The sequence below is a fragment of the Notolabrus celidotus genome, chromosome 16, assembly GCF_009762535.1.
Source record: "Notolabrus celidotus isolate fNotCel1 chromosome 16, fNotCel1.pri, whole genome shotgun sequence".
Classification (NCBI taxonomy): Eukaryota; Metazoa; Chordata; class Actinopteri; order Labriformes; family Labridae; genus Notolabrus; species Notolabrus celidotus.
The window spans coordinates 17,246,311-17,269,345 of NC_048287.1; the positions used below are offsets into that span (position 1 = coordinate 17,246,311).

General features: G+C 37.9%; 1 protein-coding gene across 1 annotated transcript; it reads right to left on the reverse strand.

Annotated features, from left to right (window-relative positions):
• Window positions 1-16,945: 16,945 nt before the first annotated feature.
• On the reverse strand, window positions 16,946-18,551 carry LOC117828283 (relaxin-3 receptor 1-like). The gene is given in 13 exon segments (XM_034705323.1): window positions 16,946-17,386; window positions 17,389-17,646; window positions 17,649-17,699; window positions 17,702-17,749; window positions 17,752-17,843; window positions 17,845-17,872; window positions 17,875-17,956; window positions 17,958-18,011; window positions 18,013-18,080; window positions 18,083-18,127; window positions 18,130-18,330; window positions 18,333-18,420; window positions 18,422-18,551. Coding segments are annotated over 13 exon segments (1,167 nt in total). The 5' UTR covers window positions 18,458-18,551; the 3' UTR covers window positions 16,946-17,270.
• Between the last annotated feature and the right edge of the window lie 4,484 nt (window positions 18,552-23,035).

Consider the following 23,035-nt stretch of genomic DNA (forward strand, 5'->3'; position numbering starts at 1 on the left):
ACTCATCGTTACAGTATGTGTTGAGGGTGTTAATTTAAATTTTGTATCTTGACAGAGTGTTGTACATGAAAACTGTCATGTATAATTAGCATAACAGAACAATTAGGATCATGAAAAATTATATTAGTCTCATAATTTGGAGGAAATCTGACTATAACACAAACAGGTACTGTATTAAATGTTCAAAACTGACATATCCTCACAACGTTAAGCCACTTCTATAGCACGAGGTGTAGGCTTTTAAAAAAATCAACCAGGCAACCAATCATAGACTTCAGTTAAAACAAAGCTGATTCGCTGGTAACAATCACAGTATGACTTAATAGTTAAACTGCTACATGAAACAGTGATTAATGTATGGTTTTCATTTGTTATCCCCGTTCTTGTCTATTTGATCATTATTTTTAGTTTGTACGCCATATTCATCCCTCTTCCATTCAATCAAAATATCACAAGAATCCCAGCAAAACCTAGCAACCTCTGTTGATCTTCACACTGCTTTAGGGAACAAACTAATAACATATCTCAAATGTGAAACTTATGCAGCCATCTGAGGTGAAATAAAGGAGTTTTGTGGTAAGGCTTTAAAAGAGGAGGCTGAGAGAGCGCTACTGTCCTCTGGTGGAGGCAATCAGACTAGCATTTAGGAGGCACTGAGATTGGATCTCTATTGTAAAATGAACGAGGATATCAAAAGAAGAAAAGTAAAATCTGGCTAAAATATAGTATTTTAAAGTCTTTCCAAAAAGTGAGCTTCATAATAGCTAGGGTTGATACACAAATCAAGTCTTACACTCTTAAATAAAAATTAATCCTGAGTTTTTCCTATAATAGTGATTCATGTAAACATTTGTTGGAGGGATTTTGAGTATTTTTTGAATGTGTTAATTTTTGTGAATGTCAGCCAAGGCTATTCAGGTTGTTGTAGGGTATCTAATAGTTAAAGACACACCCCAAAACTTAAATAAATGTGGCATTCAAAATTTAAGAGTGCCTCAACTGGATGGTCAATAAGTGTTGATGTTGGTTCAAGCGTCTCAATCATTGGTGTACAATTTTTCTATTAAAACTGTTGAAAAATACAAATGAATACGGATCACAGTGTACTCATACTGTTATTTTACCCTGATAAGGAAGCACAATTTTCCTGTATCTGATGCACAATGTACATATGAGCAAACAGTGACCATTACATCAAAACCTCAAAGCCACAAATGAGTAATATGAGACAAAGAGAAAGAAAGCACTTAAAATGTAGATGGAACAACTCCACACAAACACACACTAGACAAATAGGGCCACACACTGCCAGTCTGACAAAAAGCCAATAACCAAGCAGCACATTAGAGGTGAATTGCTTACCGGATGCAGCCCCCTTTTTCCCCTCTCCTAAGTGGATACATTATCATTTTGTGTGTCACAAAAAAGAGGAGCCAAAGAATATGAATATGCGTTTACATGTCTTCCATTAATATGCATGCCTGAATCCACATCTCAACACAAAGCCAATTTTCTGGCCATCTGGGGGATGGCTGGTGGAGGTAATGAATATTCTTTATGAATACGTTTTTTTTGCAAGGTAGCGATACATCATGAGCATGCCACCGTGGTTCTCTTCTCTCTCCCTCTCTCTGAGGCGCTGGGAACCTTCACTGCACGGCTTGATGAGTTTAATTAGACTGTGTAGACAAGGGATGGATGGATGGATGGATGGATGGACAGATGGAGGGAAGGTTGGATGGAGAAGAATGGAAAAAAATAATCTCTTACCGCACAGAGTCTCCCTCTCTCTTGTTCTCTAATAGCAGTCTTAATAAGCCACACACACCTGCTCTAAATGGTTGTGCTGGGGAGAGAAATACGACTGAAGCTAATAGCTATCATGACATCCGCAGTAAAGTTACAGTCCTGATGTTCATTTAATTACCCAAGTAAATTATGACCACAGTGCAACTCATAGAAAACTCACTAGTTTCACAGTGTTTTCTGATTATGCACAGGGAAAATCCTCATACTAAGTAAAGCCTTGAGGTTGTTTCAGGATTCACATTTCATATTGAAAAGTACAACTGTAAAAAGGCTTCTTATTGATGAATGACATTTTCGTGTATATATAACTTACAAAACAGGCAATAATGTGCTATCAGATTAAAGACAGAACACATAAAATGATAGTACAGCGACAGTATTGCACTTAAGATTGCACTGTATATATTGTTTTTTTGTTCTCCTTTTTATCCATTTGTTACTTTCTTAAGTTTGTGTCAGTGCTTTTTGTTATTTTGTGTCTTGGTTTGCTTGTTTTCAGGAGATGCACTGTTTAAAAACAGAGATGCACTCTTTTTAAGCTGAAGCCCAAGCTGTTTGTAATGCAGTGAGTTCCACTACAGAGTCATAACAGTTTTTAATGTAGTGATTTCCACTACAGAGTCATATCTGTTTTTAATGCAATGAGTTCCACTACAGAGTCATGTCTGTTTTAATGCAGTGCTGCTTGTGGGCCCAATTGTCTTTTAGATATATACCAGTCTATGATTCTATAGTGGAAAACAGTCATCCATTTAGTTTAGAAAACATTAAAGATTGAGGGCCAAAGACTGAAGCGTAGGAGGCTCTACTGAAAAAGAACATAGGTGAAGCTAAATGAACTATGATCGTGAACTAGCTCACTTAAGTCTGTGAGAACTGAATTTTGAGCAAGCTCATTTTTTGTAAACTTGCACAACACTGCTGTCAACAGCCAGGATTACTTAATACTCAAAGCTTTTAACACCACACTTCTCCACAACCTTTGCTATATTGCATACATTGTCTCTAAGCACAACGTGCACCCTCCTTTGTTCCACAACAATGTTCCACTGCCTGTGCATGGTTTCAAATCGCTACACAGATCACTTTTAATGTACATATGTGAAACAAAGCACTCTGTGCATGCAATGATGTCTTTCTCATGTAAATTATTTCATCCAGCCACTGGGCCATCAAACTTAGCAGACTCACAGGGCTAACATCAGAAGTCCATGGGTCTGTGGTGAAAATTGAGTCACTTACATTGTTGTCAATCAGAGTGTGAATATGTTTGGGAACTACTTCAAACAATAGGCAAGGATACGTCTGCTGCGATCTGGAGGTATACCTGGTCCAAATCTGCTATTAGCTGGCGAAATCCTGTCAATTGCTTGTCTTTGACAAACTATCTGCACTCATTTTCTTCTTGGTGCTAATGCTAGCTGGCTACTGGCTTTTAATCTTAACATCATCCTTGTGGTGTTGTTGAGTTTCCGGATGGCTTATAAAGATGTGTGTTTAAAACTTGAAGACTTGGCCTAGCGGTCTTAGGGTGTGCCCAATGTACAGAGGCTATACCCTCGTCGCATAGGTTGTAGGTCCGATTCCAGCCTTTACCATTTATTGCATGTCCCCCCCCCCCTCTCTGTTCCCCCATTTCCTGTCTCTCTTCAGCTGTCCTCTCCATTAAAGGCAAAAATGCCCAAAATATATCTTAAAAAAGAAAAACTTGAAGACTTTTTCCCTCCTCTGGGAATCGGTGATGCACACGTTTTGCAAATTGCAACTGTATTATCCTACTCAAGCCTGATTTATATTTCTGCGTCGAATCGACATCTTGGTCTACGCCTTAGGTCTGTGTAGCTCCCGTGCCTATGCAAAAGCCTACGCACGTAGCTGACGCGCACCTCTTCCAAAATGTAACTACGCATCGAATTGACACGGACCACAAGCCCTGTGATTGGTCCACTCTGCGGCATTGTTCGGCTGTGCTTGCTCTATTGCTCTGTTACCAATGGCAGAGTGCATACTGCCACATACAGTGTCAGAATTCTTGTAATATTTCATAAAATTAAAACATTAAAACGTTCACAGATCATATATTGATATATAATGTATGGATGTCTGTTTAGAACGTCTGTAATTTTTACTCCAGTTAATAAATAGTTTGTAATTCATACAAAGATGAATTCTGGCAAAATCCTCAAAATTGCATCCCTGACATGTTTTGTTTAGGTACATGTTCCCTTATTAAAGGGCAAATACATTTTCATGACTGACTTAAGAAATTAGGATAGAGAGGTGGCGAGCATAGGATATGTCACCCTGTAGGCACCTTTATATGTCACATCAATGATTTAGACGTCAGTGACAGTATTACTGTTGCTCTCATGTCTCTAGGGCCTCAGCACAGTTCATTGGCTGGTGTTGTCCTTCAATGATTTATGATTGAAGTTAGCCCGTAAACTCCCCAGAGGAGCCCCTCAGAGTGAGATGCACAGAGAGTGACCAGTTTTATGGCTGGGCTGGGAATCAATTATGCTAACGTGGCTAATGAATGCACTTGAGGGAACTGCTCCCCGCACTTGAGGGCCATTTTTTCCTATTTGCATATTGATGGCAGAAGGACAGTGGCCACTTTTATCTGTCTATGGATGAGCACCACTGCAAATGGATTCAATGTTTACCTTTTACTCTCACTCTAGACATTATTGTTTCTTTTCTTCAGATCTCAAGTTTTTTAACACAAATAGGTTACAATTAGCACGCAAGTAGAGATCCCATTTTTCCTTTACTGATAACTGGACTTGGACGATGTTAGAATCAGACATTGGGGGCGAACTTTGCTAGCACCACAATTTTGTGTGGTTTTGTCACTGGATAATTTACATCAAACCGGTTCATTATGGTTTCAAATCACCGCACTGACTGATATTCTTACCAATATTCAATATCCCATTATATATGTCAAAGACTACAGGATAATGGTATCAAATCTACCATACTAAAGAAAAGTCGACAAAACAATCTTTCCTCTGCCTCTAGACAACATTAAATACACACTATTATGCCTCTAACCAGGCCTCTTGTTCTGTTTCAACTGTCTGCAGTCATTTTCAATTAGCACTCTTATGTGGCCAGCAGGTGAAGAGTCCTGGAAGAGCTCCAGTTTCTCCCCAAGTACTCAGATAGACACAGTATGGTTTAAGAGGAATAATGGTGAAGCTTTTTACTGCAGCTGAGGTTAACATGCATTAAAGTCATCTGTTTGCAAAGATGGATGTCTGGCAACACTCACTCTCACTCCACTAAAATGCATTAAGGTAAATACCCCCCACTGAGAGAGAAATCGCTTTGTCTGATGCGTCTCAGTGAAGTAAAGAAGGCTATGAATATCAAATATGCTATGAATAAGTTATGTGGTGGCGGAAATAGTGCAAAAAAATTAAAATAAAGTCTGGATGCAGAATCAAAGGTTTTCAGAATGAAAAGAGGTTGCCTTCTTACATTGGTATTATGAAAGTGATATATGTATTGATATGTATGTATATGTAGACATGTATGACATTTTAAGGGAAAATGTTTAACATTTTTGGACATACGGTTATTTATATATTTATTATATTATATATCTAATGATTAAAGGAGAAGAGCTAGAGGAATGTTAGCTTTTCTTACAGACATTTCAAAACCTGTTTTTCCTTTTAAACTCATCACATGGTTATGACTACATACTTAATAAAACAGTACCGTCAGTGACATCACCCATTGGTCTTCAAAGGAGCATTATGAAGCACTTACAATCATCTGGGGATGCTAATCAAGTCTAACTTTCGGCCTAAATATAATCAAAACAAATGACTTATGAAACGCTGTAGTCATACATAGAGAATTGAGATGCGTAGACCAAAACCTTGTTCTATACCAAGCTTTAGGCATGTTGGTTTCTGCTGTCAAACTGCTGATTTCGTCTAGCATAGCAGCCATTATTGTAAAGCCACATCATGAAAATTCAGGTAATTAAAAACATACATTTCTATGTGCATAACTTCGAAATGACCAGTAATTATCCTTAAAAAAGAACCTATTCAAAACAACTAACCAAAGTCCTCCTTAGCACAAAGAGTATCATACCTGAGGCATATAAAGTGTGGACACAAATGAACTTCCATGAGTGATGCCGTCACTCAGTGGAATATACAGACAGAAGCAGACAGGCAGTGTTCGAGGCTCCCGCTAATTTGTTCCGGTGACATTTTCTTCTCCAGCCCCTCCAGGGGGAAAGAGCAGCAGAAAGGGAGTGAGAGAGTCAGAAAAGGAGATGTTGGAGGGAGAGTAAGAGAGGTTGAGATGGATGCAGAAAGAGAGAGGGAGTGAAGTAGACACTAATGAACGCAGACAACAAAGACCCTAACCTGAGCTTGGAGCCCCTGGAGACATGGAGAGGTTTCACACTGGGTCAATAAAAGCACTGGACCATGTCTGCATTGTCTTGCCCTTCAAGCACCCGCTAAACTGCAGAGGGAGGACTTTTGCTGAAGGTTGCTGGAGTTACAGGAAAATATCACCAGATTTCATACTTCAAATATGTGACCCACAAACTCTATTTTATAGCCCTCTGTGCAAGGGGGGGAGAAAGAATCTGTGATGTTTATGTGATGTCAAACCAATGCCCATCTACTTCAGGGGTCACTCCGTTCCGTCATTTAGTTTAAAGCTGCCAGATGAGCTGGACCAAAACACCATGTAGCAAGACTGGCATCTTTTTACAAATTTGTTGGAGTTTCGCATTTTTAAAATAATTCATTGTATTTTGATTTATATTTATTCTCTTTCATATTAAGAAGTCTATTTCAACAGAGAAGTTCACGTTCTACCTAAAGATGGCTTAGAAAGATTCTTTTCAAAGCATTGCAACTCTGGATTTTGTTATTTCAATGTATTTTAAACTGTTTGTGAGCTCTTTGTGTAATAAAAGTAGAGATATGGAAATTGTTATGGTTAGAGAACTATTACTACTATGTCTGTGTCACTGCAACAACCATCATTTTTTAAAATGACATTACTCATATTGTATGGATTTGCAATGACTGCTATAATTTTGATGTTTCCTGACTCAGTCCCTTGAATAAACCTAACCCAAAATAAAGCTGAGCACACATAGACAACCAAAACCAACCATAGCAGCACCAGTCACTGATTGTAACAATGTCCCAAGTCTGCCATCGACGGTGTTGGAGAAACAGATCTCCTAACATTTGAAGACTTTAGTATGTCTTATAACAAGTTTAGTGTACTCTAAATTTTAAATTGTAGGATATAGACTTAAAATGTATTATTTTTAAAAAGATCTTGGTAACAAAACTGCTAACTTTGACTCTTTTTAAGTTCCATTGCAATCTATATAGCTTGGAAGGCTATTGTTTTGAATGATGACAATACAAGCTGATTTTTGGCAGAGTGAAGCATTATGGGTTGCCCTGTTTGAGGCTGTATCAGAGGAATTTCAGATACTGGTATGTGTTCAGTAAAACTCCAGCACCACTGGGCAAGCTAACTGAATTGCTTCCTTAGATGTGTGATAGGCAGTGGCGGATCTGGCGAGGGGACAACAGGGGCCAGTGCCCCTGTAAAAATGAACCTGGACCCCCCTGTGGCCCCCCCTCCACACCAAACAAATATTATACAAAAAAAAAAAGCTTCAGCGATATTACAGGCGGAACACATGCGTGTGGCACTTGGTTCGAGTCCCTTAGCGCTCTAAGGGACTCATGTTGAGTGTAAACAGCCAAACAGCTGCTGTCAGTCTGCATTTTGATATAGTACATAGTAGTATATGTCTAATATAGGGATATTATATAGGGATAGTTTGTTCTCAGCCGGTCTTCGCCCTTCTCAGTCTTTTTTCAGGGTTGAATGTGTCACTCTTACAACACCCTTGGCCCCAGCCTGGCCCCCCTAGTAAAATTGATCTAGAACCGCCACTAGTGATAGGTGAAAACACGAACGCCTGCCTGTTTTGTTTTTGATGTCAATGGAACAGTCCAATATAGAAGTAGAAATACCTGTCCATGACAGTAACTGCTAATTTTGTTCCATATGTATCTCTCTCTACATAAAAACAGCACATGCACATGTCAATATTTTTAAAAACTTAATTTTCATTTAAGTGAGTCTTTAAGGAATAATTAGAAATTAAATGATGACACTGAAACTGATTTTAAAGTACAGATAGAGGATCAATATCTTCTCTCCCAGTGGATATTTCAAGGTTAATTTCTGCAAGAGAGCAGAGCTGTATTCCTCTGCCAGATCAGAAGAATGGAGCAGTCAGAGGAAGGAGAGCAAGGTTAGCCAAAAACAGCATGATGAGATATTGACTCTTGGCTTGTAATTTCATTTTATGCACCAAGTGGCAAACAAGATATCACACTGTTTATAATCCTCAGCATCCCTGAACACACACACATACGCTCACACACCCACCCACTGGCTCATTCTTGTTATTCATGGAGAATATAAAGTCTGTGCCTGGAGTGTGGGGCCTTCACACCAGGACTCACACCTGAAGGTTGAGAGTCAATACACACATTCACACACATAAGCATGCTGGGGGACACATACTTGGTGGCCCCACTAAGTCCCCCCACGTCTGACATATGTCACTCCCAATCTGTTCAGCAGGCCACATCTTTCCAGCGCTGCTACTGTGGTGAAGATGGCTGCAGAGAGGGAACATCAGGCACAGACTGAAACGGAAAAAAAAGAGGGCACAGAGGGACGGAGGCAGAAAGAGAGAGAGAGAGATAAAGACAGACAGACAGACAGAGATACAGAGAGAGGGGGGGGCATGAAAGAGACAAGGAGAGCTGCTGCTAGTGGCTTGTTGCTACCCTCTGCTTGCTGAATGTAAGCTTGAAAACAACACCATCTGTTCTTTAATATAGTCAGAGTTAAATGCACAGCTGAAAGGAAGTCACTGCTCCTGAATACATCACCGGTAGGAAAGGTAAACATTTCAACCACCACAGCCTTTTATTTCAACACAAAGATCCAAGACAGGCATCAGTTATATTTATTGTAATATTCATGGACTCTGAAACTAGACCTGTGATACTGCCAGGGAGTGCTAGATAATGTAAACACAAGAGGACAGACAGGAGAGTAGTGAGTTAGTGGACACATTAAGAAATAAGTCATCTGTACTCTGTACAAAGGCACTGTTTGGATCTGAAAGTGACAAATGAAGTTAGACTGCCATCCTGTGGTTGTTGCACGCAATCACAGTTAAGAAGTGGAAAATCTCTGCTTCATTTATGTGCTTTTCTTATTGTAAATATAGTGTTGCATTATATTGGTATCAATGATAAAGTCATAGTGGCAGCATGTAACAAATTCTTGAACTACCTACAGTCAACAAAAGGTTTCATATTATTTTTGTTACATTTTACTTTTTTAAAAGTTACTTGTATTTAGCAGGTATTTATAAATTATGTTTTAACTTTTAACTGATTTTAGTTTACTCCTTCATTTATCTTGTTCTTATTGTCTTTTATGATGTATTGATCTTTGTAACTTTTTTGTCTGTTTGTTCTATGTGAAGCACTTTAGGCTATGTGCTTGTATACATGAAAGGTGCTGTTCAAATAAAGCTGGATTGGATTGGACTGTATAGAATTTAAATAATATTTTATTTTGATTATGTTTTTGTAGGACCAATAAATCAAGGTGACTGATCTACACTTTGAATCACATATCCACTAAGCTAAATTGTGTTTCAAAAAGGCAAATACTCTTATTACAACTGTAGTAAATTTGGCTGAGCAAACAGTTTCATTCGCTGTGTTTTTAAAACTTTTTATTTATTTATGTATTATCAGCAACAGCAGATAGAGAAGGTAGTATCAGAAACACCACTACAAATTCCTTGCAAGTGGGAACCTTAGCCCGAAACCTGATCCTGAGGACATTCAAGACAAAAGTGGTTCTATACCAGCATAAGCTGCACGAAGGGATATAAACCAGGTCCTCTTGGGATTCACAGGCACACAGCTCAATGCAATGACCGTTTTACATCACCAATCTGTTACAGTGGGATCTCCCCAGCTTCAATCCCATGGATGATTAAGTGTGATAATTAAGGTTTTTGGACATTATCCACAGCGGAGCAGATGTGGCAGCTGGTGACATTCAAGCATTCCCAAACACAGAGGAGGGAATTACAATAAGGCCTCCATTCATTTCAGTGATCACAAAAGTCTTGGCACTCGCTCAAAAACAGCCATGCTGTTGTTCAAAAGGACTGTTTGCGACTCTCTTGTTGTATTGTAAGAAATGTACCTTGATCTGTGTTACACAGACACTGGCTCTGTCCAATAGTGAAAGATACTTCAATTCAGCATTTTTTCAAAACACAGATAATCTTTTTTTTTTTTTTATCATACCAATATACTAACCAAAGTTCTATTCGATGATCTAGCTGCAGTATCAGCACAATCAAAGGAATATGGTGGCAAATCAAGTATGAAGTATAAAAACTGTGATGGCTGGAGCTCTTTTATAGGCCTAGTTCTTATAATTTTGGTTTGTGAATTTGGTTTGCCTAATTTTGGGTAAAATAAAAGCCCACTTCTCTTTAAAACTTACGCCTGTGTCTTGTGCTTTACTGCTTGGTCCCTAACAAAAACACACAAATTCCAAGTCAATCCCCTTGTGTCTCTGATTCAACAGACAAATCAGAGGAAACATTTTTGAAAGAGGTCATATTGGATTCTGTTGTCCTGTCCAAACTGCAGAGGGTAACAGAGTGGGTGAAATGATTGTGTGTTTGTTGGAGTTAGCCACAGTTAGCTTGCCCGCAACATATGTCCATTATGCTTTTTTCACAGCAAGAAAGACAATTTTTTGATGGTGTCTTACTCAGAGAGGAAGTGCTATTGACGCCAGAGAAGTAATAGTGCCGACCCATAGTGGATACACTACAAGCTAAAGCTAACCTATAACTAAAGTTCAAATCTAAGCTTAAATTGGAAAAATCTAACAACAAACTACTTCTAGACAATAGTAACTTTTTAATTTCTGTAAACTTTTAACTCTAAAATCTAATCAAACCGAATCACTAAAGTCTGATAAAGATATTAGTCTGTGAAACTCTCTTAGTTCACTGAACTACCCACAGTTAGCCAAGCCAAGTGATGTACAATTTATAGGATTTGGAGACAAAAGCGTGGACCAAATATGTAAAATAAGCCACCAGACTAGCCAATAGAACAATCAAATTGTAGTAGTCGGGTTTCAACCTGTGGAGGCCAGCTGCTATGCAGATTGTTAACACAATTTGAGGAATTTATTACTTAGTACTGTGATACCCCTGTTGGGCCATCATCTACTGGTGTCATTCTGGAGGTGTCTTAATAATGGTTGCAGCACCTCAACAAAGGTAACTGCACAGTAATTAACACTCTCTCTGCTTCCCCCAACAGGTACACTGCATATTTGGTTCTGTTTGCTTCAGTTGCTCTTGATTTAGTGTTTTGTTATGTTTGGGTCACGACAGTACTCAAATGTATATAGGGATCAAGACCCGAGTGACTTAACAAAACTATTAATTGCCCGTATGAATATGTTTTCAGCAACAAAAAGTGGTTTAGGGGTTCAGTTACTCTTAAATGTAGCAAATTATCAGGCCCGCCTTAACCTACCATTAGGCCCTGGAGCTAAGTTTTGTAGGCCCCAGCCCCATCATTTGTCCCTCTCTAGGCAGGACTCACCATAAACAACAAATAACAGACTTAATCAGCAAACAACAAATAACAGTCTGGTAACAGCAAATGAAAAATAAAAGACTAATAACAACAAACAAAAAATTAAAGACTACTAACAGCAACAACAAATAACAGTCTAATAACGGCAAACAACAAATAAGAGCCTAATAACAGCAAACAACAAATAAGAGCCTAATACAGCAAACAACAAATAAGAGTCTAATAACAGCAAACAACAAATAAGAGTCTAATAACGGCAAACAACAAATAAGAGCCTATAACAGCAAACAACAATAAGAGCCTATAACAGCAAACAACATAAGAGCCTAATAACAGCAAAAACAAATAAGAGCCTAATAACAGCAAACAACAAATAAAAGCCTATAACAGCAAACAACAAATAACAGTCCAATAACAGCAAACCACAAATAAGAGCCTAATAACAGCAAACAACAAATAAGAGCCTAATAACAGCAAACAATAAATAAGAGCCTAATAACAGCACACAACAAGAGCCCAATAACAGCAAACAACAAATAAGAGTCTAATAACGGCAAACAACAAATTAGAGCCTATAACAGCAAACAACAAATAAGAGCCTATAACAGCAAACAACAAATAAGAGTCTAATAACGGCAAACAACAAATAAGAGCCTAATAACAGCAAACAACAAATAAAAGCCTAATAACAGCAAACAACAAATAAGAGTCTAATAACAGCAAACAACAAATAAGAGCCTATAACAGCAAACAACAAATAAGAGCCTAATAACAGCAAACAACAAATAAGAGCCTATAACAGCAAACAACAAATAAGAGCCTATAACAGCAAACAACAAATAAGAGTCTAATAACGGCAAACAACAAATAACAGTCCAATAACAGCAAACAAAAAATAAGAGTCTATAACAGCAAACAACAAATAAGAGTCTAATAATAGCAAACTTCTGTCCTTTTAATGCATCTCTTTTGCACTGAAATGAGTTGCACTTCAATTCTGTTGTACAATGTACAATGACAATAAAGATATATTATTGTCTATTCTAACAGCAAGCAAATAACAGCCTATCAGCAAACAACAATTCATAGTTTTCAGTCACGTGACCATTGCGGATGCCCGTAGGGCAAAAAAAGTGCAAAGTAAAATGTCAACCTCCATTGAACACTTTGGAGCTGCAGCATGGGCTTTTTAATTGTTCATCTTTCCAGAATGAAGTTTACTTTTATCCCCTAACAACACAACAGAAAACCAGAGGTATTAAGAGTTTACTTAAAGGTGAAAAAAACACTGTGTCACAAGAATGTCAGGATAAATGTGTCTGACTGTGAAAGCAGAGCGATGTACTTAGTCAACAGGTTACCACTGGAGTTTTTAACATTGTCAGAACCAGTAAGTAATTGACTAAAGCATTAATCCACATCTTCTCCTCTCAGATTCCTTCCTCAAATGGGATCCTTTTGAAGCACAACCCCAGGCTCGTCTCTCAGTCAGCTAGCGCATCCAATTGAACGGCAACCTCCGGCAGTATTTAAAAGTTTTTAAGTTTTTAACTATTTGGCAGTAGAGTCTAGTAATTTCCCTGTAGCATGAAGCTTTCTTGCCCACCAGGGGAGATGGTTCAGTAAGTGTGTCACATCCGGTCACATCATGTGAAAATTGGTCCTCTGATATATATATATATATATATATTATATATATATATGGCTTGATGATAGGCCCTGAACTCCAAAGGCCCCAGAGCTTCAGCCCAGCCAAGCCCGTGCATTAAGGCCAGGTGGAATTTAAAGTGTCAATACAACATTAAGCAAACAGGAAGAAAAATGAGATAAGGAGGACTAAAGGGGGGCAGTTCCAGCAGACTGCACAGGCTTAGAGGAGTTTTCTCTTTCGTTAAATCAAGGCAGGTCAGAAATAGAAGGTCTGTCAGGGTCTGTGAGTTCTGATCCTGGCGTTGGCAGCTCCAAGGTATGTATAAGAGCTTTGGGGATCAAGTGCTAAATGTATAACTTTAGTGCCCATCATGAATTACATTTTTTTATTTAGTTTTTAGTTTAGAGAGATACCATAGTTCTCTTTGTGAACACCATTGTTCAACCCCACAGTGGTAGATTTCTTAAAAAGTTATCATCTTAAAGCTAGGGTTGGTAGTGACAGAAAACTATCATGGATTTGAATGAAGCATTTCCTCAGGACTCCGTCTGTTTGTTCAGGGGGCACTGGGGTACATTTGTCAAGCTGCAGATTGGCTAGGCTTCCTTGTATCTGGAGAGCAAATAAATGTAACGTAATGAAATGTCCTCACTCAATAATTTATTTCTCAGGGAAAGAAACTAAAGACCACTGCCAACAGCCTCTGGCCCCCACCTCAAGGTCATCACAATTAAAAAAGGTTTGAAAGTTTGAAAGAATTCTCATAGTTTTCCAGACAGAGAGGACCAAATTACCCATTTACTCTGCAGTTAACAGTTAACTCACTTAAATTAATACAGAAGATGCAGTTCCTGTAAGGACCACATGGCGTCAGCAGAGCATAAGAGGGAACAATGCACAGCAGCCACTCCCTGTCAGAGAAACCTAGAGTCAGAGGATAATTGAGAAGACAGAGACAGAAAATTAAATTCTTATACCAAGTGCAGTGCATGTTTAACTGAAGACTTTATATGAAGTTCCAGGGTTATCTTACTTTGCTGCTCTGGGTTAGGTGCTCTCCAATCAAATCGTTCCCATGCATACCCACTAAAAATATTTCCTTTAACAAATATACATGTTTTATTTATGGGTATAAAAGTATGCCTTCCCCATTAGTAATGTTCGAGACCACCGATTTCCTTTCCGATCCGATACTGAGTAATATTCAGGCTGGTATCGGCGATACCGATACCGATTCGATACCGATACTTTGTGCAAATTCACCTGTGTGTGGTAAATCTAAAAAAGTAGTGTATTTCTGAGTTATTTATTTATTTAAAACTTGTAAGTATATCGAGGTAGCGGCCTCATTTACAATATAGCCAAGCTAATACAACAACAGAAAAATCAAACAGAGGAAACAATCATACAAAATATGTGAAAATGGTGTTTTAAACACTAAAAAAAGAAAATAAGTAAAACAATAAAACCATAAAATTAAATTATTGTTTAATTATTAAGAACTAGAACTAGTAGTTCCCACCAACTATGTATCATTTAGACAAGATCTCAATGGTTTAGTTACTTTCCACTGTGTTCCTGTTAATGATATACATTGCCTCAAATGACTGAAGTATCAAAAGTATCAATTTTGATTTGAGAATCGATTTTAGAGCATAAAGATCTGGTATCGGAAGTATCGATATTTAGTATCGATCCGCACATCGCTATTCCCCATACAATGTCATACTACTCAGACACCTAAGAGCTCATCACCATTCACATTATATGAATTAACTCAGCTTTAAGCGTATCCATCTTTTTTGATGTTATTTCATAAGCTAATAGTTGCCACATCAACCTCAGTAAAATTCAAAACTGAAGACACCATAGCATCAACTTGCCTGGGAGCACTGACTTATCTGTCCTTCCTCCCACTCTGCAACATCTTTCCTGAGTTGGTTATTCTATTATTGTCATTTAGTCCCCATTACACCACCCAAGCTCTTCTGCCTAATTGATATAATTTCTTCATCATCTACATTATTAAACTTCCTCTCAATTTCCTCCCACTGAACACTTAGACTCCTCTAGCTTACTAGGATTAAAGGGAAAGTTTCATTTCATGAAAAGTAATGGGACAACTCACAAAAGTTTTCAAGAAGAATCCTGACATTTTGCTGGAAGATTTCATCAAGTTTGTGAGAAAATAAAACCAGAAAGTTTAAAGGTAAATTCCCAAATTTTGTGTGATCTTGTTTGGAAAAAGGAGAAAACTGTGTTGGAAAAACCTGACAGATTCCAGAGAGATTCCATAGAAATAGTTGGAAATTCCAGAAAATGTTCTTTAAATGCCTAAGAGTTTTCTGAACCAAAAAAAAAGACTACACTTGAATTGACCCTCTGTCTCTCTTGGGCGCTCTCTACAATTGGACAGGGAGCCTCCCTCTCTCCCACTGCAGGCATGAAGATGGCTGGGTTGTGAAGATTAATTTAGCATCTACATGCATCCACACATGCTTTACAATTCTCAAAACAGATGTCACATTATGATCAGTTTGCTAATGTTTCTGTGTAAGTAATTAAATTACTTTTAATCACCAGCTCGTATATGTCTCTATTTAACACAATCTTGAGCTGGTTCGTGAGACTCTTCTGCCTCTTTCTTTTGTTGGTTTTGACAAAAGCTTATAACATGTGTGTTGTTTTTTATCAATACAGTAGTTCCTAAACATAGAACAGCCTGTTTGACCATCGCCTTTGTGTTGCTTCGTTTTGCCCTCATACACATTTATGTTGGTTGAAGCTGCTGTGATGGAGACAACCTCAGTGTCACAGCCCTGAGTGTCGCCTTTGACCAAACTATCTCAGTATGGTCCTCTCCCTCCTACTTCTTTAGGGTCTCAAGATGGGGCTTGGTTAAGAGTACATCTGGAGGGACAAGAAATGGCATAGGATCATCAAGTGTAGCTTATGTTCTGCCTGCAAGTCAAGAAAGTGTGAGATAGAGGTGAACAAAGCTGTGAGGGTGTGTCTGCTCAAGCTTCATTTACGAAAATGTAATTATCCCCTGGAAGTCTGCTTTCCTTTACCCAATAAACCATGGGTCTCAAATATCTTTCAGAAACATAATTATTCAACAAAACAGTAGCTGTAACCAAAAAGATATGTCTTGACACTGGGAATTACAGAAACAAGTAAAAATGATCTAAAACCAAGTACAGTTAGAATAACTAAGAACTATAAACATAGGTTCCATTGAATGAAGCCTTGGTTTGATGCTACCCTCATTGTACTTCACCTCAAAAATTCCACAGGACCGCTCAATAAAAAGTTTAACTGTTTACTGCAACATAAATATAAAGGTACAGAAAGGTGTCCATTTCCATAGTTAACATCAAATAGAATCAAAGGGATACTAAGAGAGGTCGAAATACTGTGTGCCTCCACTCTCTGCTTGCCTAACTGCCACGTCGATAAAAAAAGAAACTCCTCTCCAGAGGTCAAATCACCTTAACATGGGGGCGGGGTTACTGAAAGCAACGGCTAAGCCACCTATCCAACAGTGACATTCTATGCACGTAATAAACCCACATACATTTTAAATGTTCTAAATCAAATATATAGGATATTTCCCAATAATGTGCTTGTTGATTCCCTGTATAATTACAATTAAAGGGACCTTATGAAATTCCTTGTGCTTGCATCATTAATTGAAATGATGAAACAACCATTTTACTTTGGTATTGACCTTTATTTTTTCTTTTCCAAATGTTCAAACTAAATGAGAAAACAGGGGTTCACACTTGGACAAGTCAACCACAAACCCGAACAACAGTGCAGTAATATCAATTGTTTTCAACTGCAGTCGATAACATGAACATTTGATTTATACAGTAGTCTAGTTTTAATAATACAATAATAATGTTTGGTTTGCATCACACTAATACAGCAAAAAACTCAAATCATAAGATTCACAAAAGCTTCTGTATAGCTCATTTACAGCAGATCTTGAATTGACATACTATATATCCTTAGACATTAAGCTGAAATACATCTCTAAAGAACTTGGTCATCTTTTTGTTGCATTACAGAATTGACACATCTGTTGGTAGTGCAGACAGTGGTGCATATCTCTTTCCATCAGTCTGGCTGTGAACATCGTTCAGCTGAATAGCCAACTGCCCTGCTTGTCCTGATCCTCTGTATTAATACCATAGGGTATCTTGGCCATAATCGCCATACTAAGCTTGAAGAGCACATTGCGGAGAGCCACACGGTACTCTTTTCTCACCAGGCAGTAGATGACAGGGTTGAAACAGCTGCTGGTGAATGCCAGGCAGTTTGCAAGAGGAAAAAAGTAGGTCTGCGCCAAGTAAAACGAGGAGCTGATATCAACAATGTCGAGCTGGATGAGGGCGCTCCACAGTGTCAGGATGTTGTAGGGGAACCAGCAGGCACAGATGAAAGCACCACTACTGCTACAGACTTTGAAATATCACTTTTCCTCCTAGAATGCTACCTTTCAGTTTATGCCTGCAAAGGAAGCGTAGAAGAAGCAGATAGAGAGGATAATGGTGGTGTAGGGGAGCAGAAATCCTAGCACTATTCTCAGGAGCTGGTTTATCCCAAGCCAGGCTGTGCCATCTGGGAAGCGAGCAGCATGCTGTGTCATTTCCACTCCCCACGTTTTCACATCTGCAAATACAGCTCTTGGTGTAGCTGCTACAAGTGCCCCAGTCCAGATAAACGCTGGAGCCACTGGAGAGGTGCAGGTATCTGCTGCATCTAGAGGGTCTAGGATTGAGAGCTGTAGCCACGGCGCAGTAGGGCGGTTAGACTCATAGCTGTGAGGAAAAAGCAGCTTGCAAAGACATTGAGTCCAGTTAGAAGGGACCGGCTTTGCATGTGGCTAAGTTAAAAGGCCAGCTGTAGTCTAATGCATGTCCACTGCCCAAAATGGCAAAGCAAGAGAGAACAAGAAGTGAGCCAAAGCTACATTGAACACAAGAAATTGATGGGTTCCTGTTGTGATGGTGTGAGTAGAATACATAAGACACATTACCAACATGTTGCCCAATACTCCTGCCGTGGCAACAAATAAAGTAACAACAGAGATGATGATTCTTAACCAGGGGGATCCATCTCCAGGATCTCATGTCCGCGGTCCCAGCTGGTGTTGTGTAAAAACAGGTGGGAGTTGTTACATGATGGACAGTCGTTCAGAATACTGCGGAAGAAGCTCAAGTTTCTTGAAGTCAGCGTCTGACATCATGCTACCTTGAAGGGGATCCCGTTGAGATGTTTCCGCTTGTCCTCTTTGGGGCCAATAATGAACAAAAGTTTGTGTCGTCTGTTTCTTAGCCGACAGTCATACTGTCCATGCAAGGAAGAGGAAATGATTATTACATAATAGGCGCTGAAGTTGTATGGGTAAATAAGTACATAGTCTGAGCAGATAAACAAATTTTACAAAGTGTTGAACGAGGGTAATCCAATGTAGGTTTAAAGAAGCAAATGTCTCTGGAAGGAAAATATATTTAAAGACAGGAATTTAAGTCATTCTGCATTTCAGTCAAGTGTTACTAAGTAAGTATTTCTAGAGAAAACCATGGAACCCGGGGGATATTATTACATGTAATCTTTGCCCTGATTGATAAGACAAGACGCATTATTTATTATTAGACGCAAAAAAAAATACGGACCAGGGAGTTAAACTTTAAGTAAACCGTGTCATATATCATCTGAAAAATCTCAATGGATCTTTGATCTTTGAACAAAGATGAATTAAATAAAGCAGTGTATGGTAAAATAGGGTTAATTGAAGTTTACTATTATTATCCGTAATGATGATTTCTTTGAGTCCTTAATTACAACTTTACTTTTAAACCTCAGCTCTTAATCTCAAACCTTAACAATCTATGTTGGTCAACCTGATCCAACGGCTATTAGCTCCATATAGAAATATGTTACTGCAGTTAGGTAACACTAAGGTATTTTAACTCTGGGTGCAGTGACCCAAAAACCAATGTGAAAACAATATTTTCCAAACTCCTAAACCTATATGTGTTTGCAACTCATAATCTTTTAATAATAAGTACCGTTTGCATATTGAAAATAGCAATACAACTAAATATTTGCATTTTTTTTTAAACTGAAAGTTGATAAACTAAAACCTTTCAAAACTCTCTAGAATGTACACAGCAATATTAAAGAAAAATCTCACCTGTTCTCATTAAGGAGGTCAATTTCCAGCTTTCATTAAGTTTTCTTGGAGCCAGACGCTCTGCTGTACAACATGGAGTTAGCTCAGAGGCAGACAACAATAACAGCTAGATATCACCCATCCAAGGTTCATGCTCCACCCATCCAGATTTTCTCACTTTGCATATTCAGACCGTAAATCCCCTGCAATGGCCATATTGAACACTGTAAATAAAAAAAGTTAACATGAAACAGTTCACTGGCCAGGAAAGTGGTGTTTCTTTTTTTTTTTTTTAAATGTCATCAATCTTAAGTCAAGATGAATTTCTCTCCCACAACCCCCTTCCATTTCCCAAAGCCTCAAAGTCCATTATTCTTTTCTTTTATTCAATAACTGTTAACTGCCATTCTTTGATATCTGTGATTTATTTCTTTATGGTTGCTTCTATGTTAATCGCTGCAGAACACTGTTATGTCAGGTGCTATACTTATTTAAATGAAATAACAAATGGGAATGAAACTGAGAAATGTTGCTCTGTTTTATTTATCTTTTGTATATGTATTTGTGTTTGTGTGTGTGTGTGTGTGGTGTGTGTGTGGTGTGGTGTGTGTGGTGTGTGTGTGTGTGTGCGTGCATGTGTGCGTGCGTGGGGGATACCAAGGTCTTTGATTTATAATTTTCACTCTAAAACTAAATTCTCCTCATTCAACCAACTATGTATCGGATTGCTATCAAAAATATAATTTTCCGTTCTTACTAAATCATAAGATTCCGTTCCAAATCTGATGGAAAATTCCATAAAAGTCAAGATTGGAGTTATATTTTTACATATGTATTGTTTCAAATGATTTACCCTTGCTACGCCTCTCTATGCTTTGCTGAACCTATTGATAAATGTGTTAAAGGCACTTCAATCTTGAAGTAAATTTTTTTTTTTACAAAACTTTGACAAAAAAGAAGGTAGCAATTTCTCTCTTCTATTCATATCTGGGATGCTGCTTTAAGATTTGACTGAGAAGCACAGATGACTCTTCATTATAAATGGTTGATAGTGGAAAACACATCAGCAGTGAATGACTAAATCAGATTATCTGGGAATAGGCGGAAGAGTGGAGGAGCTGATTAATGCTAATCTGTCTATACTGAGCCATTTTCATAAACTAACAGAACATGCAGTGTTCCCACAGTGTTTATGTTGTCATGGCAGGCAGTGTCCTACAGTAACAACTTTCCTCCATGCCAACAGATTAATAATTTTGGGATCATTAAAACTGTCAGTAGCATATTTCAACATTTTCCATAAACTGTTTTAGACCCATAAAGAAGGTATATTGTTTACTTGAAATAGATGAGTTATTTCTACCTCATTAATTTAAAGTCTCTAATTTTGACTTGATGTTTTACAATAACAAACACTTGACTTGAATATTGTCCATTTACACCGCTCAATGTCTTGTATTTTAAACTTTAAGGTAATTTGTGTATATCTTTAATATTAACTATCTCCCATCATTTAATTAAATCAATAAAAAACATTGTGAAATATATGTCTATTTTGAACCAGTGTCGTTAATTTAACGAGTATGATACATTTTTTGTAAACACAAATAAGATGGCCATGCTTAAACATGAGTTAATGCTGCCTACGCAGATATTGTGTCTGCATTTCTCTGCAGTTTCCAGGATAATCAAAGTGGCTTCAGAGGAGAGGGGGTGAAGAGTGACAACATGGCTTTGTCGCCACCCTTTGTGCAGCAAGAATACAACACTTCACTGTATCAAAAACAGGAGATGCCTGACAAAGCTCCCTCCATCTCACTCCCTGTGCTCTTTTGTTAAAGAGAGCCCCTCTGGTGACAAAAGTCTGACCTGAACAACATGGTAGCATGAGCCCATAATAGGTTATGATGGGAGAAGTTGTCAAGGGAAGGGATGCATCAGACATAAAAACACAAATCCTTCTTTGTAAAAAGAGATTATTACATTTGAACAAATTTAATCTAAGACCAGCAATAGCACATATTGGTATTTTGTCTTTCAAGGAAATCGAAGTAGTCTTATTCTATAAAGAGAGTAAGCTCAAAGATAACGTCATCTCTATTGTTAAGCCACAAATTAAAACAGAGCTACAACAGGTACACAATTATACACAAGCCGTAGCAATGAACCTAACTTATTGAACTTAACACGCAACAGTGCAATTTATGATATAACAGTGCAGTATTCTTTAACTTATTTTATTATGGTGCCTTGATTTCATTTCTATTGTTTATTGAGTTATTTTATATCTCGACTTCTTACCATGCTGCTAATGTTAAGAGGTTCTAAACTGTATTCGCTGTACTTTATTTTCATTATTCATAACAATGACAATAAAGTTCTATTCTATTCTACTTGGAAGAAAAACGTATATCACCGCATCCACTAATAAATCGTGTAATGTGCCAAACACAATAACTTCAACATATGTCAGATCGATCTAATTTATTTTGTTAATAAAAACTCCTTTAAGCACATCAAGTTTAGTCATGGAGTTCCACAAATTTCAGTCCCCAAAACATCTCCTCTCACTTCATTCATGATTCCTCTGGGTAATATGATGAGGAAACACTCCATGAATGTTCACTGTTATGCATATGACACTCAGTTATACTCATCAATGAAGCTGAAAGAAATCAATCAGCTAGCTAAACTAGAAGTATGCTTTAAAAACATAAAGACCTAGATGACCAACATGTTTTGCCTCTCATCTCAGACAAAACTTATGTTATTGTTTTTGGCCCCAAACTCCTTGAAGAGACATTTTCCAACAATATTACTGTCTTAAATGTCATCAGCCTGGCATCCAGCACCACTGTTAGGTATCTGGTAGTTCTATTTAATTCCAAACACTCCCAAATACTAAGAACAGCCTTTTTTCATCTTTGCAATATTGCAAAAATCAGACACATCTCGTCTTGGAACAATCCAGATAAACTAGTCCATGCATTTGTTACCTCTAAGTTGGATCATCGTAATTCCCTTTTATTAGGCTGCCTTAATAAGTCTCTATAAACTCTTTAGCTGGTTCAAATTGTTGCAGCTAAAGTACTGACTAGAATATGTATCAGCTTGTCATTGGTTCCCCATAAAATCGAAAATCAAATTAAAAATCCTTCATCTGACCTACAAAGCTCTTAATGGTCAAGCACCATCATATCTGGAGGGTGTAAACAAATCCAGCTGCTACATACTACCTACGAATGATACATTGTTTGAAGGTAATATGTAGTAGGACTGTTCAGTTAGATCTGTTTTGCTTTATGCTGGGCAGGGGGTCGCTGGTTTTCAGTTTTGAAAAGCAGAAGTAAACAATGGCTAACCATTTCTATAGCATCCACTTGGGATTTTAAAAAAGTGTCAAGAAGTGATATAAATATAATTGAATAAGTTACTGCAACAATTAATTTCTACCTTTATTATCATCATCCTTATTGTAAATCCTAATTTCATACCTGTTGACTTTAACTGCCATAAATATTAAAATCAGTCTATATATATACTTACATACTTTTATCATTATCATCAACACTGTAACCACAGTCTGTATGAACTATTGTTGTTGCTGTCATTGTCTGTCTCTCTCTTCCCTTTATCTCCATTCCATTC